Source organism: Geotrypetes seraphini, chromosome 9 (genome assembly GCF_902459505.1).
Source record: "Geotrypetes seraphini chromosome 9, aGeoSer1.1, whole genome shotgun sequence".
Classification (NCBI taxonomy): Eukaryota; Metazoa; Chordata; class Amphibia; order Gymnophiona; family Dermophiidae; genus Geotrypetes; species Geotrypetes seraphini.
This window is the reverse complement of record NC_047092.1, coordinates 13,515,048-13,533,653: the sequence shown is the minus strand read 5'-3', so window position 1 is coordinate 13,533,653 and position 18,606 is coordinate 13,515,048. Positions and strand designations below refer to the sequence as shown.

The 18,606-nt window shown below is 42.4% G+C and overlaps 1 protein-coding gene across 4 annotated transcripts in view; it reads left to right on the top strand.

The window, feature by feature from the left end:
- Positions 1-18,055, top strand: part of CHCHD3 (coiled-coil-helix-coiled-coil-helix domain containing 3) — a 319,905-nt gene extending 301,850 nt beyond the window's left edge. For 2 of the 4 annotated variants that reach the window (XM_033959561.1, XM_033959564.1), the window contains 3 exons: positions 113-248; positions 9,034-9,080; positions 17,652-18,055. In XM_033959561.1, coding sequence (XP_033815452.1) covers positions 113-248; positions 9,034-9,080; position 17,652 — 184 coding nt within the window. In that variant the 3' untranslated portion in view covers positions 17,653-18,055. The remainder of the gene's footprint in view (positions 1-112; positions 249-9,033; positions 9,081-17,651) is intronic. The other 2 variants (XM_033959563.1, XM_033959562.1) reach the window with 2 other exon arrangements.
- The last annotated feature ends 551 nt before the right edge of the window (positions 18,056-18,606 follow it).

The window sequence follows — 18,606 nt, the reverse complement described above, 5'->3', positions numbered from 1 at the left end:
GCAGTACGCTATCACCTAAATACATTTTCTTGGTTGGATAGAAACCGAACTACAGTGAAAATAGTTTGCATATTTTAGTCAACAAAATAATAGTTTTGTTTGCTTTCTCTAGGCGGTATGAAGTTCATCCAATTTGTGCTGACCTGCAAGATAAAATCCTCCAGTGCTATCAAAAGAACTCCCAGCAATCTCTGAGCTGTTCTGCCTTGGCCAACCAGTACCTGCACTGCGTCAACAGTGCCAAACAGGTAAGCATAAAGAATAGTAGTTATTGTAAAAGAGTAGAGTATTTATTTATTGGACTTATTTTTTTCTGAAAAGTAATATGAGGAATGTATACAGGAATCTACTTAATGGATGGACAAATGAGCAGAGTGGACAAATTGCATGAGTGTTCTATACCCCTCCCTCCCTCCCTCCCCCCAAATTGTGGCCCCCTTTTATCAAGCTGTGTTAGAGATTTTTAGTGCAGGCCATCAAGGTAAGTCTTCTATGAACAATGGAACATTTACTGCACCAGCCCGCACTAAAAATCTCTAGCGCAGCTTAATAAAAGGGGGGGGGGATATGTAATTCCAGAAAAACAACAAAAATTGGGGAACAGGATCAGATGTACCAGTTGTAATTTAATAAGTGTCCATACAAATAAAAGCAATCCATAAAATAACCCACAGTAAAAACCAAATAATATATAAAATTACAAGTGACTCGACACAGGCCATGTTTCAGCAAAACTAAAAATGCCTTCCTCAGGGGTCTTAATGGGTCCTTGGCAGTCTTATATTTAAAAAAAAAAACCAACAATATAAAAGTCACAAAAAGTAGTTAAAAGCTGCAATCAGGCAGCACGCACATACAAGCAGGCAGCACACACACAAATTTTCACTGCTGGCTGAAAGTTTGTGTGTGTATGCTACCTGATTGCAGCCTTTTAACTACTTGGATTTTTTGTGACTTTTATATTGTTTTTTTAATATTTTATTTATTTATTTATTTAAAAATTTGTATAGAAATAGATGTCAGATAAGGGCCACGGCCCATCTAGTCTGTCCACCCCAATGACCCTCCCCTACCTTTCTCTGTGAATAGATCCCACGTGTCTATTCTATTTGGCCTTAAAATCAGGCACGCTGCTGGCCTCAATAAACTGAAGTGGAAGACTATACCGCATAAAAAGTATGTGGGTTTACAAAATTACATGCATACATGTTAAAACTACTAAAACATGTTTCAACAGAACAAACACAATAAACATTAACTAACAGTATCATTATTAAAACCTTTTTTCAAATTCATCCAACAAGATGGAAAGACAAAATCCCATAAAAACATTTACAGGATGGTAAGGCTTCAACAGCAAATAACATTAGCACATGAAGGCATTAACAAATAATTGTGTTCTCAACATTTTCTTAAAATTCAGGGCTCCTTTTATAAAGCTGCGTTAGGGCCTTAATGCGCGGAATAGCACTAGCCGCTATCGCCTCTTCTTGAGCAGGTGGTAGTTTTTCGGGTAACGCATGCGCGTTAATCCGGTGCGTGCACTAAAATCGCTAGCACACCTTTGTAAAAGGAGCCCTAAGTCTCCCATCACAGAACCACAGAATACCAGGCAGCACATTCCAATGCGCTACAGACAGCATTTTTGCCTAAATCGTAATATGAGAGACTAACATCTTACCCTCCAAATTCAACTTAATACTATTTTCAGATCTCAAACATTTTCTGTGTTGATAGATTTCAAAAAACTCCTTTTTAGTGCCCTTGGGGAAATGTGATATAAGATTTGCTGTATGTACTCTCTGCTGCATAGGTAACCAGTGCAGTTGTTTCAACACTGGGGTTATATGAGTCATTCTTGAAACCCCAGTAATCAATCTTGCTGCAGAGTTAATTAACGTCTGCAGTACCCTCATCTTCACTTTAGTAATTCCCCAAATAAAGAGAATTGCAATAATCCACTTTACTTAGTATTACTGTTTGCACCACACTACGGAAATCATAAGCTGGTAGCATAGGTTTTAATCTATATAACAATTGCATATATCCTATCTGAATCATTTTCATTATTTGTTTTTCTATAGTCAAACAACTATCCAAACGTACTCCCAATACTGTCATCTCTTTTTTAACTAACAGTTTCTCACCCATCACAGCGACACTTTCTAATTCAAAGTTATCCAAGGGGTCACTTGTAATTTTATATATTACTAGTCGTTAAGCCCGTTACATTAATGGGTGCTAGAATATATGTGTGTCTGTCTGTCTGTGTTTCTTTATCTCTCTCTCCTTGGCCGCTGTCTGTGTCCTTCTATCTCCCCCCCCCCCCCCCCCGAGCAAAGCTGTCTGCCTCCAGCACACCCCTCCCCCAAAGCATCCCCCTTTCCCTCTCCCTAACTATCTCTCCATGGCCCTCTTCTGTCTTCCCCCCCAGAACAAAGCTGTTTGCCCTAAGCACACCCCTACCCCCAAAAGCGGCCCCCTTTCCCTCTCCCTAACTGTCTCTCCATGGCCCCTTCTGTCTTCCCCCAGTGCAAAACTGTCTGTCCCCAGCACACCTCCCCCCCAAAGCAGCCCCCTTTCCCTCTCCCTGTCTCTTCATGGCCCCTTCTGTCTCCCCTCAGCACACCCCTCCCCCCAAAGCAGCCCCCTTTCCCTCTCCCTCTGGCCCCCTGTATTGATTCCCCTGCTTACCCTCCCTGCATCCCGGCGTCTTCTGGCCTGCTCCAGGCCGCATACGTGGTGGCCGGCCCCAGTGAACCTCACAGGCCGCTCCCCAACCCGGAAGCACGCTCCCTCCCGACGCGATCCCGTGCGTCAGAGGGAACGTGCCACCGAGGCCAGAAAGTGGCCCGCGAGGCCCGCCAAAGCCAGCCACGATCGCAGGCTGCCCCGAAGAGAAGGATCAGCGGCAGCGGTAGCAGCAGCGGTGAGCGAGGGCGGGAGGTGAGGTGCTTGCTTCCGGTTGGTGAGGAGCTTGCTTCGAGTTGGTGAGTGAGGAGGAGAGTGGCCAGAGTGATCCCTGGCCGCGTTCTAAAATGGAACGCGGCCATGGATCAGAAAACACGGCGCCAGGGATCATGATTTTTCAAAAGCGCATGCGCACTCTAGGGTTTTATTATATAGGATTTGTTTTTTTACTGTGAGTATTTCTTAATAAGCTATAGCCTCAGCACCCTGAGGTTATGGGTTCAAACCCAAGCTGTTCCTTGTGAACCTGGGCAAGTCACTTAATCCCCCCATTGCCCCATGTACATTAGATAGATTGTGAGCCCATCAGGACAGTCAGGGAAAAATGCTTCAGTACCTGAATAAATTCATGTAAATCGTTCTGAGCTCCCCTGGGAGAATGGTATAGAAAATTGAATAAATAAATAACTTACGAATTTTGTTGCCAGGAATTTGTCCAACTCTTTTGTAAACTCAGTTATCTGAGGACAAGCAGCTAGCATATTCTCATATGTGGATGACGTCATCTACAGAGCCCTGGTTCGGACATTCAAAAAGTGTATTGTCGCCTTAAGTCTTTTGAAAACCACACATAATGCACCTGCATCGGTGCCTTCCTGCCAATCTCGCAGGACCATTCTCAGTTTTCCACAGAACTGAGAAGCTGTTCTTTGGAGTTTCTCCAAGCATGAAAAACTTTTATTTTTTGTGCATTCCCGTTTCAACTTTCTTCATATTTTTTTCTGTTCTATATTTCTTTCTTTTCATTTTGTTATAAAACTTTTGATTTCTGACCAATTTTATTATTATTATTAGCAGGTCATTTATAAATATGTTAAAATTAAAGAGTCTTGGGATAGGAGGCAAAGTTCAGTTGTGGATTAGGAATTGGTTATTGGATAGAAAACAGCCTTACTGGGTCAGACTAATGGTCCATCAAGCCCAGTAGCCCGTTCTCACGGTGGCCAATCCAGGTCACTAGTAACTGGCCCAAATCCAAGGAGTAGCAATATTCCATGCTACCGACTGAAGGCAAGCTGTGGCTTCCCGCATGTCTTTCTCAATAACAGACCATGGACTTTTCCTCCAGGAAATTGTCCAAACCTTTCTAAAAAACAGCTATGCTATCTGTTCTTACCACAACCTCTGGCAATGTGTTCCAGAGTAGAGAATGACACGGGGAAAAAATCTGTCCCCGTCACTGCACCGTCCACGGCCCACCATCCTCTGCACCGCCCCGTCACTGCCATTCCCTTCACCGCCTCGTCACCGTCACCGCCATCCCTTTCACCGCCCCGTCACCACCACTGCCATCCCATTCACCGCCCCGTCACCGTCCCCGTCTAGCACCCATCTTCTTCCCTCCGCTCCCCCATAGTCTGGCATCTGTCTTCTTCCCTTCCAGCATCTTCTCCCCACTCTGCCTTCCACATTTCCTTTCAGGGTCTGTTCCTCTCTACCCTCTTTCAATGTCTGTTCTATTCCTTTCCACCACCACCCTTCCCTCCCTCCTTTACCATCTGTTCCTTTCTACCACCCTTCTTTCATATCTTCTATCAGTCCCCCCACCATCACTAGCAGTCTCTCTTCTCCCTTACCATGAGCAAATAGAACTTCTGAAAATTGTATTGCTGAGGCATTATTTCTAGTACGCCTTTTTTTCCAGATGGATAATGACATCAATTTTATAATTCTTACTGTCTGCTCTGATTTCATTCACAATTTGGTTTGTGTTTTGTACCTGAGGATTCCATGAGGCATTTAACCTTTTCCTGTCTCTTCTGTGATTTCAAGTTGATTCCTTCAATAATGGAGTCTCAAGGCAGTAGCAGTTTTCTATTTTGGGCTCTTTTGACATTGTTTAAGGGATTTCTTGTACATTTGGTGCTGGTCTTCTTTGATGAGGTCACTTCAGAATCTATTTCCAAGGAAGATAAACTTTTTCCCTTTCACCCCTCCTTTCTTGTGTGAGCCGGAACACGCGGTCCCCGCAAGCAAGTAATTTTATATCATTTTCATTCTATTCATTCATAGAAATTAAAGTCTAGATAATGCCAGTCACATAACAAAACATGATTTTACAAAAATAATTCCCTGCACAGTCAAGCCTGCAAGGATTACTAGATGTCTTTCAGCAGCTCCCCTCCCTCCCTCCCCCTTACCTTTGTGGCCAAGTCAAAATGATCTACCAACAATAAAATTTTTAAAACACAAAGCACGCTGTACGCAGAGAAAATGTTAATTATCATTTATATTCCACGGGTTTTCAAAGAGGTCAAGGCAGATGACTTTATGCAATGTCACCTCAGTAACAATTATACAAAAATAGACAAATATTCCCCCTCCCTTTTTACTAAACTGCGATAGTGGTTTTTAGCGCAGGGAGCTGCGCTGAATGCCCCACGCTGCTCTCAACGCTCATAGGCTCCCTGCGCTAAAAACCGCTATTGCATTTTAGTAAAAGGGGGCCATAGTGCAAAATATAGACAGCAGATAAAAATTCTCAAAACGGACACATTTTGATCACTAAGTTGAAAATAAAATCATTTTTCCTACCTTTTTGTCTAGTGATTTCATGAGTCTCTGGTTCTTCTTCTTTCTTCTCCTGCCCCCCCCCCTCTTTCTTTCTCTCTCCCCTTGGTCCCCCTCTTTCTTTCTGCCTTTCTTTCTCTCTCCCCCTGACCCCTCTTTATTTCTGCCTTTCTTTCTCTCTCCCCCTGGCCCCCCTCTTTATTTATTCCTTTCTTTCTCTCTCCCCCTAGCCCCCACAAAGCCATCGTGCCAATTTCTCCACTTCCACGATTCTTTCCCTACCCTCACCCCCAAGCCAGCAGCCGATTTCTCCCTGCTCCTTCCCCGATGTCCTGAACTTCATCGGGGCAGCAGCAGCATTCACAATTCACTGCTGTTGCCCGCTTCAGGCCTTCCTCTTTGTCGGGTCCTGTCTTCATGAAAACAGGAAGTAGGCAGGACCGGGCAGAGAACAAGGCCTGAAGCCGGCAACAGCAGCGAATTGTAAACGCTGCTGCTGCCTGAAGAAGGTAATGGAACACCGAGGCAGACCGCTTCTCCCTCCTCCCAGCCGAACCCCCGCTGACCCTCCTATCTCCCCCCCCCCCGTGAACCTTTCCGACCCTCCCAGCGAGAGCAGCAAACCTCCTTCGCGGCTTTCTCCTCCCTCTGCCGCGTCACTGATGACATCATCAATGATGCGGCAGAGGGAGGAGAAAGCCGACGCTACGGAGGGAGGTTTGCTGCTTTCGCTGGGAGGGTCGGAAAGGTTCACTTGGGGGGGGAGAGATAAGAGGGTCAGCGGGGGTTCGGCTGGGAGGAGGGAGAAGCGGTCTGCCTCGGTGCTCCAAAGCCTGGCGCCATTACCTTTTTCGCCCCTCCCGCCCCCCCTTGGTACGCTACTGCTCTCCTTAGTTTGCCGGTTTTCTTTTTCGGCGACCGACATGCTTTCAAAGAGCCGCGCATGCGCGGTTGCTCAAAGTTCAATCTTCTGCTCTGCTGCAACTTCCTGTTTCCGGTTGGGTCAGAGCAGAAGATTGAATACTGAGCAGCCGCGCGTGCGCGGCTCTTTTGAAAGCGTTCCGGTCGCTGAAAAAGAAAGCCGGCAAACTAAGGTGAGGTGGAGAGAGGAAGCTGGTTAAACGATCGAGCCGGCGTGCGGGTGGGGGCTGCGGGGACCGCACGATCCTTTATGCCTCACTGCGGTGACAAGACCATTCACCGCTCCATGGGGCGGTGATGGCCTTGTCCCCATCCCCGCAGAGGCTGCTAATTTTCATTCCCCGTTTTTGGCGGGTTACCCGCGGCTAAACCGCCACCATGTCATTCTCTATTCCAGAGCTTATTGGTTTTAAAAGTATTTCCTTGTAACTTCATTGAGTGTCCCCTAGTCTTTGTAATTTTTGACGGAGTGAAAAATTGATCCACTTGTTCCCGTTCTACTCCACTCAGGATTTTGTACACTTCAATCATGTCTCCCCTTAGCTGTCTCTTTTCCAAGCTGAACAACCCTAACCTTTTTAGTCTTTCCTTATACAAGAGGAGTTCCATCTCCTTTATCAGCTTGGTCGCTCTTCTTTGAACCTTTTATAGCTCCACTATATCTTTCTTGAGATAAGGAGACCAGAATTGAATGCAATACTCCAGATGAGGTCACACCATGGAACAATACAGGGTCATTATAACATTCATAGTCATTTTAACCATCCCTTTTTTATTAATGCCTAGCATCCTGTTTGTTTTTTTGGCTGCCGCCACACATTGGGCAGAAGGTTTCATCATATTGTCTACGGTGACACTTGGATCCTTTTCTTGGGCGCTAACCCCCAAGGTGGACCCTAGCATCCGGTAGCTGTGATTCGGGTTATTCTTCCCAATGTGCATCACTTTGCATTTGTCCACATTAAATTTCATCTGCCACTTGGATGCCAAGTCTTCCAATTTCCTAAGGTCTGCCTGCAATTTTTCACAATCCACATGCATTTTAGCAACTTTGAACAGTTTAGTTTCATCTGCAAATTTAATCACCTCATTTGTCATTCCAATTTTCAGATCATTTACAGGGAGCTGTTTCATCCCTTTAATCATTTTAGACTCCATTTTCTGTACTTTTTCTAGTTATGCCATATCTTTGTTTAGGTAGGATGACTGAAACTACATACAGTACTTATGGTGTAGGTGCACTATGAATCAATACAGGAGGAAATTTTTTTTCACTCAGAGAATAGTTAAGCTCTGGAACGCATTGCCAGAGGTTATGGTAAGAGCAGATAGCATAGCTGGTTTTAAGAAAGGTTTGGACAATTTCCTGGAGGAAAAGTCCATAGTCACGTGGGAAGCCACTGCTTGCCCTGGATCAGTAGCATGGAATGTTGTTACTCCTTAGGTTTTGGCCAGGTACTAGTGACTTGGATTGGCCACCATGAGAATGAGCTACAGGGCTTGATGAACCACTGGTCTGACCCAGAAGGCTATTCTTATGTTATCCCCATTTTAATCTGTACCAGCTTTCTAAGAATTCTGAAAATTCTATTTGGTGAAAATATCTCCATCACACCTATAAAAGCAAAGGTATGTTCTTGTGAAGTGTATGTTTTTGCTGGCTTATCAGAAGCACTAAGTGTGAGTTTGAGCACTGTAAATATTTGATCAGCCATTTAGGTTCATTTCTTTTCATCTTTGGTGATTTGGTAGTTGTAACATAATGGCTAACCCAGTGCAAACCTAATAGAGATTTATTAGAAGCTGGTGACTCGTCATGCGCACTAATGATCTGTTTTGTAAGTTGTTCACAGCTATATGTACAGTACTATTGGGAAAACCAGAGATTCATTTGGATTCTTTCCTAAAAATTCCTTTGGTATATGTAAAAAGCAATTATTGGAAGTTTGGATATTTTACTTGTCAAAAACTACTCTCTTCGATCCCTTTAACAAGCAACTAAGCCTGCAAACTCAGTCGTAACCAAAACACTTGAGAGCCATTAGCTAACTCATAAACATACCAAACTGCATTTCACTGCCACATTACAGTGAAATAAAGGGGGCAGTGAAAAAATGTATAAAGGCCACAAGGTTTATAAAGATAGGCCACTTTTCTGTAAACTATTTGCTTTTATACTATGTGCTGCTTGCCTAATAATGGGGTGGACAGTTGTCAGACTTATTTACCTGAGTGTATAGACATTTTGAAAATTACCCTTGGCTGAAAGTGTACACAAGGCTTCATAGTGTGCATGCTTTTAGCCAGACACAAGAGGAGAGGCATTCCTGTGGGCATGGTTTGAGTAACATTGGAAAACAAAACACAGAGATTGAATTTTCAAAACTCTGCTCATTATTTCACAGCAAAAATCTGGGGCCTTTATACTCAAAGACCCTTTTCAAAGGAAAAGTAGAAATTACCCTTGGATTTAGTTTATACCTAGATGGGCTGTTTCAAAATTGCTCCCTTAAAGCCCTTTTAATTGTAATTTATTATGCAGACCTTACATATTAGCAAAAAATAAATAAAACAGTTTATATTACTATAATCTATTAGTTCTCTTAATGTCTGTCATTCTGTACCATGTAGGATACAGCATCCCATGTTGAATCAAAAAGCCAGTGCCAGGCTTCTTGGTAAGCTTTTCCTTGATATTTCCTCTTTATCAGGATTCATTCTCATACTTCTTTGCTAGGTAGAAACAAAAGCATGCTAAAAAGCTACAGATTTCAAGGCAAGTCCGAGTAAGGGGGCTGCTTCAGAGCTTGAGACAGGCTTTGGCACTGCAGCTCTAGGCTCAGTCTCACTGCAGTCACTTTCATCCCTGGTTTGCTGGTCATTACTAAACTGACTAGAAACACTAATTGAAATAGTAGGTACCATATATACTCAAATATAAACCAAGATTTTGGGGACAAAAAATTAGCCCAAAAATGGGGGTCTTAGTTTATATTTGGGCCAGTGCCCACCCGCCCACCTCCCAGACTTGTTGCAGGCCTCCACCAGGCTGCCAGGTTCTGTACCCTGACCCCCCTCCCTGCCCTGTGTATTGTACCTCCTCTCTGCCTATATCCTGCATACTTCTGGGCCTTCCGTATGACCTATGTACCTGGAATCCCTGGTGTAGCAGGCAGGAGTGAGTTTTCTGTGCTCCTGCCCTTCTGCTGCGAATTCTGGTGGTTCAGCTGTACCAAGCAGGAGCTCACTTCCTGCGCTACTGCTCGGTGCTGAGTGGCTTCCTGAATGGCTGTGGTGAGTCTTGCGAGAATTTGCAGGAACCATTCAGGAAGCCGCTCAGCAGTGGAACAGGAGTGCAGAAAGCTCGCTCCTGTCCACTACTCCTCTGAACCATCAGGGATTTCAGATACACGGGTCATACGGAAGGCACGGCAGCATGCAGGATATCAACAGAGAGGAGGTACAATGGACAGGGTACAGAGCCTGGCAGGACAGGGGAAGGAGGGATCGCTGGGTGCAGAGCCACTCGTCTTATATTCAAGTTAACCATTTTTCCTCCCTTGTGGGGGAGGATAAATGGAGGTCTCGATTTATATTTGAATATATAACGTAAGTGACATCCAGCCGTGGCATTCTGAATCACTCTGTTGACGGAAGGGACTATCTGGGGCAGGAAGAAGCATGTGTGTAGTGCCTTAGGGTCCCATTTTGGCCACAAGGGATCTTTTTTGTCAGTTTATGTTACTTTTTTGTGGATTTAAATCCAGTTTGTTTGGCACCAAATATCAATAGCAGAATTTAAGAAAATCTGGGATAAACACAGAGGCTCCTTAGCCAGGGCTGTGGAGTCGGTAAATAAATGTTCCGACTCCGACTCCTCAGTTTTTTGTACTTCAGACTCCGACTCCGACTCCAGGTACCCAAAATTTCCTCCGACTCCACAGCACTGGTTAATTTTCAGATCGTTAAAATGGAATGTCAAGTTGATAGAAATGAGCATTTTCGACACCACCTTCTTTTTGCTTTTAATCAAGGTTCTAAGGCCGCAGAAGCTACTCGCAACATTTGTGCTGTGTATATAGTGGGTGCTATAGCTGAAAGAATCGCTCGTGATTGGTATGCCAAGTTCAAAAATGGAGTCGGTAGATAAATGTTCTGACTCCGACTCCTCAGTTTTTTGTACTTCCGACTCTGACTCAAGGTACCCGAAATTTCCTCCGACTCCGACTCCACAGCCCTGCCCTTAGCACAAAGAAGTGGATCTACGTATTGTAACAAGAAGTGTATTGGGTAGACTCGATTTGCCTTATGTTTTGTCAAATTCCGTATTTCAAAGTAATCCATTAAACAGGGACTATGAAAAAAGACAATTCTCCATCAACAAGCAGGATTGAATTAGACACATAAACGTGTGACATTATGTGATAGTGCTGGAATGGAAAAGCTCTTCCAGAGCTCAGTGCAAGTGAAATTTTGAGCTTGCATGAAAGCAGTTTTATTTACTGTATTCCATCCTGCTGAATGAATGTGTAAATAAAGCTTACTCTGAAATTTTGTTGAAGAATCTCTTCTTGTTCACCCCTTTTCTTCCTCCTTTTGTTGATCATTAGCTCTTGTCTGTACTCAAATTTGCTGGGTTTTTCCTTCAAGCCATGGCATAGACTGAATCAAGCTTCAGAACCTGTACAACTTATAAAAGAAAAATGGCCAAAGCAGTACCTGTTTTACTCACTACTAGCTGAACTAATCCTCATGCCACTAGTCCAACAGTTCCAAGCAATCTGTCCATATAAACTATCCAACTTTCATGTATGCATGTGAGCAGGCTGCTCTTCAATGCTTGGATAGTCTCTCAAATATAGAACAGTCCTAAGCTTGGGAGTCACCCTCTTGAGTGTCTGATTCTGTCCTGCTTGTCAACAGATTAAGCAGCTACTTACCTTTAACAGGTATATTTTGTAGACTGTAGGATTAGTGAGGCTATGGAATGGTTTACCTGGCCTTTTGCGTCTATGTGCAAATAGATGGTCATTTAAAAGAATGCTTAAAACTCAGCTTTTTGCTGTGCTTTTCTTTTGCCTAACTATTAGATTGGAATTGTAAGTAAATTGTAAGGTTGTGCAGTGGTACTTGTAATGTATTGTTTTTATTATGTCTGTTTCTTGTAAATTGCCTAGGTTTGGGCGGTGTATACATTTTTAAAATAAATAATCACAATGCGTAATTTTTTTTCAACAATTTGATTAAATCTTTCTTGCATCTAACACATAGAAATTCCTTAATGGAAAAGTAGCTTTAGCAGTAACTGAAGCTCTATGGACATCTAAGTCGAGTTAGGCGCAGCTAGGCGCAATTCTGTAAAAGACTCCTAGCAGTTGATTGACTGCGCCAAACGGTGCCTAGCCATTAGGTGTCATTTATAGAATCGGGGCCAGTGTGTCCCTTCTCCAAAGAGCTTACAATCTAAGTTGGTACCTGTCATTGGGAGATATTGACTTGCCCAAGGTCACAAGGAGAACTGGTGACAGAAGCAAGAACTGGCCTGTTGCTATAACCAATAGTGCCACTTCCTAATTTTAAAACAGGTTTCTTGTATGAAAAGTAAAAACATGTGCTTTTTTTTTTATAAAGCCCCCACAAAGATGATACAGTATAGTATTCAGTATATGTTTGGGAGACAATAACTCAGAGATACTTATTTCTAATTCCCCAAGTCAGGTTTCTTCACGGACCTTTAGGGTCCGACTGGCTGGCAATGGGCGGTTCTCAGGAGGATCCTTGAAAAAGCTACGGGCAAAACATATTGGATTAGCCATCCCAGACCATGTTGAAAATCATTTAAAATAAGTGAAACCCTTTAAGAATATTTATGAATCTGTTTATGAATGAAAAATTAAAATAAATCTAGTATTGCAAATAAGATTGAGACAAAATTTGGACCAGTGATGAGATGACACGTAAAGCTCTACTGCTATGAGCTTTGGTGAGCAATGAGTGGTATCACTGAGGTCCATGAAGAAATGTGACTTGAGGAATTAGAAATAAGTATCTCTTTTTTATAAAGCCCACATGAATACGTTTGTGCTTTTTTTTTTTTTTAATAAAATAGACTCCTGTAATTAACCCGATAGAGACAGAAAAAACGGAAAGCAGATAAAGGCCATATGTCACTCTGTGAAAATTCAAGCAAGGTCACATTAGCCCTGAAGAAACGGCTTAGTGCCGTGAAATGTTGGCATTTTAGCAGACTGTTTTAAACACTCACAGTGGTTTCAGTTGCAAAATATCTCAGTCCTCAATTATTTTAAACCTCAACAGTGAGTTGTCACTCTATGGAAGTTTTTCAGCCAATGATGTGGAGGTGGTGGTTTGAGCTTGAGCTCTGCCGATAAAACCTGAGGCGCTTTCTTCCATTTGAGCAGACTCAGCTCACAGGAACACCTACACAGAGTATAAGATGCCTTTTTGTCAGCCTGTGTACTTTGGCTTTACATTCCGAAATTGCTTTATAAATTTAATCCCACTAAGTATTTCATATGCTTAACAGTATGCCAACATATGAAATGTATTTTGGCCTATATACCTGATGAGGTTACGACTGTCTTATTTTGGTCACGCCATCAGAAGAGAGAGATCACTAGAGGAGGACATCATGTTTGGGAAGATCGAAGGAACCAGGTGAAGAGGGTGACCTGCAATCAGATGACTAGACACATCGAAAACAACCATTGGGATGACGCAGGAGGACCTTTCCAGACTAGCACAAAACCGATTTCTTTTTAGATCCGCAATTCATTAAGTCACTAGGACTCAAGCACGAGTCGATGGCACCTAACCACAATACCCGTTTTATACCTGTGATGAACCAACATTGTAGCAGCAGACACAAAGGCTTGTTTGCATATATTAAATCTAAGAAAATGATGTTTTATGTGTGAGAGAGCTTTTCCTTTCTTACAAACTATTCTTGGGAGAATGTATACTAAACTGACTCACTGTATAATTGCTCTTAACGTGATCTACAAGTATACTGATATGCTGTGAAGCAGCAGAGAGCCATTTTAATGTAATTTATTTTTATTTATTCAATTTTCTATACTGTTCTCTCAGGAAGCTCTGAACAGTTTACATGAATTTATTCAGGTACTCAAGCATGTTCCCTGTCTGTCCCAACAGGCTCACAATATATCTAATGTGCTTGGGGCAATGGGGGGATTAAGTGACTTGCCCAGGGTCACAAGGAGCAACATAGGTTTGAACTCACTACCTCAGGGTGCTAAGGCTGTAGCTTTAAGCACTGCCCCAACGCTCTCTTCTGGTACATGATGTGCGTGCTTCTGAAGTATTATGCAATCCATATCTGGAAAATGTATCTGGATCCTTTAATGGATGTTCTGAGCATTTTACTGCACTTATAAACTGTCTTTGGATAAAGAACCTCTTTGTGTTAATGGTTTAAAAAAAAACCTCACCTAATCCTTTTTTTTTTTTTTTACTTTTAATTCTCTTAATTGAAATGTCCATAGAGTTTCAGTAATTGCTAAAGCTACTTTTCCATGAATAAGTTTGCTATGTGTTTAATGCAGGAAAGATTTAGTCAAATTGTTGAGAAAAAAAATTAAGCAGCTCATATAATCAGACATATCTTTCGGCGCATAGCTGACGTCATTTGCAAGATGCTGTTCATATCTAGTTGAACTGGAGTGTGACAGTACTTCCCCAAAAAATATACTTTTTGATACTAAGAAGCTTTGGTATTATTATTTTGAATTATATCAGCATTAACTTTGATTTTTCAACAATCCGCACCAATTTGATTGACCCCTGATGCAGACATTTTGAAGTCGAAACATGGCCCATGTCAGGTTCAGCAATAAAGGACAACAGACTATCCCACTTGACAGCCCTGGCTGCTTTTTTTTGTCGTGTTATTGTGTGCTTTGACCCTCTCTTTTGTTGTACACATTTACACTTCTCCCTCCAGGTTCGTGGGGGATAGGGGCAGAGCCGGACCGCGAATGGCAAAAAGCCGTGAATATCTGGCTCTGACCCACCCCCGCCTCCCTCCCACCTTCCCGGCCTTACCTGGTGGTCTAGCGGGCTCTTGAGACTACAACGGGAACTCCCTACAGTTATTTCCTAATGGCGATCTGCGGGGCAGGAGTGTAGGAAGATCGCTCCTGCCCTGAAAGCCCACTAGACCACCAGGTAAGGCCGGGATGCCGGGGGGAAGACTTAACAATGTTTTTTTTTCTTTTTCCCCCTCCCCAAAAAATCGCGAATATGTGAAACCGCGATTACCGAAACCGCGAATGGGGAGGGTGAAGTGTATTTGCTAACGTGTACAATAGGAGCAACTTTTAAATAATTTTTTTTAAAACATGCTTTACACATGTTGCAAGTAAATTTGCTACTCTTACAAAGCTACTGAGTGAAAAACAACAGTTTATAATGAATTTTTGAGATGATGCTAGACATCACAGAAGCTAGCACAATAGTCCTGCGAATCACTGATGGTGATCCCAGATCCAAATGAGCAGCTAGCTAGTACTTGTACATGCATCAGAGAGGATGCAAAAGCCAACATGTTATGTTCCACTTGTTTAAAAATTTCAATAAAAATATTTGAAATCAAAAGCCAACACGGGGAATTTAAAAAACGTGTATGTGTATTCTCATTGTAAAGTCTCACTGTATATTTGTAAATAATTTTTCAGTCTGCCTGATCTGCACCCACTTGAAATTGCTGCATCTGGGAGCATCTCCACATGTAAATTGTGGCTTTCTGAAACAGCCATTTACATGTCTATGTAGTCTATACATGTATATGCTGCAATTTTCTCATAAAATGACCTCCTTTATGGGCTAGTTTTAGTGATATTTCAGCAGACAGGTGAAGAAACAGAAATACAGTACTCCCCTGAAATTCTAGGAACCCCCGCGAATTTTGAAAAACCGCAAATGCGGTTTTTCACCTTTCAAAAGGCAGGGGAGGCAGGAGAGGGCAGCTGGAGCACTGACGGGTGAAGAAAATCACTCGCGGTCTGCCTCAACCACCTCTTCCTATAGTAAAGTCGGGCTACACCAATCAGGAGCTGCTTTGACACACAGCTCCTGATTGGTGTAGCCCGACTTTACTACAGGAAGAGACGGTCGGAGAAAACCGCGAGTGAGTGAGTCCATTAATTTGCAGGGGAACACTGTATATAGATTAAAATTTAAGCTTTTCATTTGAAAGTAAAATCTCGTGGTTTTAATTTTTTGTATTTCTTTATTCATCCATATTTCCAGGAATATTAGAGTATAAACAAACAAAACAAAGAGGAAGGCTTATACAAAATTCCAGATATATATCCAGTTATAAGTCCATATTTAGAAAGAAGGAAATAAAATCTAAAGATGTCATTAACCTAAAAGGGGTGGGGAGGGAGAGGTACCAAAACCTTCCTATAACTGCCAGATAGTAGCTTAAACCCCAAAGCACTCAGCCTAATGCTGTACTGACTCTTCATCCAAAAGAAATTCTCCAACTGAGATGGCTCTGCAAAGATGTACCTATTTATTATTCCTATCTTCCCAACTTTCTTTTGTATTTACCTTAATTGTTGTTTTTTTTTTCTATAACAATTGTATTTCTCCCTCCCTTCCTATTGTTTCTTGGGGCTCCATAGTCCCAATTACCCCATATGTACTCGTCAATTAGTCATGTATGTCTTACTTGACAAATCCCTAGTAGATTTGTTATCTTGGTCTGCTATGTTTAGTTTATCAAAATATTTAACTGTTTTTATGTTATTTTTTAATATTTTGTAAATCGCTTTGCATATCTGAATAAGCGTTTAATCAAAAACTTGAATAAACTTGAGAAACTATTTTCCAAAACTTAACATCTGCAGAAGAATCTCAAATAAAAGGAAGCTCCCAATGCAGGCTTTTGAGCTTTTAACTGACTGTAACGAGGTGCGACAGAAGAAAGACCCTGCTGGAGCTGGCTGGAAGCAGCCTGTTTACGGCACTGCTTCTGTTCACCGGCTGCTGCTACTCCTTCGGGTAAGGGAGGGAAGGGGAGTTGTCAGGATCGGCTGCTGCTTCAGGGCCAAGGGAGGGCGGGAGGTTGTCAGGATCAGCTACCACTGCTGCCTTGGACTCTAGGGAAGGGGGATTGTTAGGACCAGCTAGGTTCTAGGCTATTCACTTTGACTGAATTTGACTCTAAAATAATGAGTCTAGAAAATAATCTAAAATTTGTTTGAAGCTCGCTTAGAGAATTAACAGAACAAGTCACTAAAGCTTGCAACATGCTCTCCATCCAACTCACTATCTGCCATACATCTAATAAATAGCACAGTCCTTCTTAATATATTGCTTAAGCTCTTTGGTAGTCTTAGGAAATTTAACTGCCTTAGATATTGAAACTATAGATAGAAATCAAAATATTTGGGGTTTATAAAAACATTTTATAATTGTAATAACACATGACAAATTATATATGAAACCTCTTGGTGCCCTTCATTTGATAGTGGAATACAATTCTGGACATTTTGGAAGGATTTTACCATATGTACTGAAAGGAATAGACTTAGTAGATAAGGGCAGGTTGTTCACTCTCTCCAAGGTAGGGAGAACGAGAGGGCACTCTCTGAAATTGAAAGGGGATAGATTCTGTACAAATGTAAGGAAGTTCTTCTTCACCCAGAGAGTGGTAGAAAACTGGAACGCTCTTCCGGAGTCTGTCATAGGGGAAAACACCCTCCAGGGATTCAAGACAAGGTTAGACAAGTTCCTGCAGAACTGGAACATACACAGGTAGGGCTAGTCTCAGTTAGGGCATTGGTCTTTGACTAGAGGGCCATTGCGTGAGTGGAATGCTGGGCACGATGGACCACTGGTCTGACCCAGCAGCGGCATTTCTTATGTTCTTATCTCTTCTGACATGGCAGAAATATATCAACTTGGATTGGATTGGGATTGTGAGTTTGGGTGTTTCTGTGTAAAACAGGTTCTTCTGCCCAAATTAAGCACTGAAATTGTGATATAATCTGGATGCCTGAGGGACATGCTATGGTTTGCTTTGAGCAGAGCTATATAGCTTAGCAGTGCATATTAATTCAAGCCATGAAATGAGAGAATTTCCTTGGTCTATTTTGTAGCTTGAATTAGAATTTGTACAAGAAATAAACATGCCTACTAATTGCTTGGTTTACATGGTATAATTTGATTTTTCAATTTGGACTTCCTTTTTATTGCAGAGAATTCTTGGCAGAGGAGGCTAAAGTCTTCTTCAGATTAATAATCACCACCACTCCTACCAAACTCTTCACTTTCAGCCATTGAGCATTTCTCAAGAATAAAACATCTCATTTAACCAAGGAAGAGCTAAAACTGCACAGCCAGCCATCATCACCATATCACATCAGAAGACCTGCATTCTGAAGGACCATTTACAGTGCATATTGGAGGTCTTTTACTAAGAGCATACACTAACCACTAGGAAATTACCTCCATTATGATTTTAAAATACAGTACTCCCCCAATATTCATGGGGGTTCCGTTCCAGGAACCCCCACAAATGTTGAAAACCCCTGAATACAGTTTTTAGGCAGGGGAGACAGGAGAGGGCAGCTGGAGAGGCAGGAGAGAGCAGCCGGAGTGCCGCGAGTGAAGGACACGCAGCTTCTGATTGGTGAGGCCCAACTTTAGTACAGGAAGAGGCGGTTGGAGCATACAGCAAGTGATTTCCTTCACTCGCGGCGCTCCGGCTGCCCTCTCCAGCTGCCCTCTCTTGCCGCCCCTTTGCGGTCGGAAAATACCGTGAATGGCTGGGACCGCGGACTGCAAATTTGTGGGGGAGCACTGTACACATATAAATGATATATGTGGACTGAGGAATGGAGGATGTCCACTGAAGGTGGCTGGATTTCTATCACAGGCTCCTTCCTATACAGTATCTGAGCATGGATAAAATAGCACCATGAAATTTTCATAACAGAGCAAAAATTTCCATCAAGCCATAGATTTGTAGTGTCATTGAAATTAGTGGGACCCCCAGCAGAGATCTTTTGCCAGACACAAAAAATTTCTGGATTCGGTTCAGATTACTGCCATATTTTAACAAAAGGCACTGTATATATTCTCACAATAACCACATCACTTGTATAAAAGATGCTTGCTCAACCTTATATATTTGTGGTATAAACAACTCCG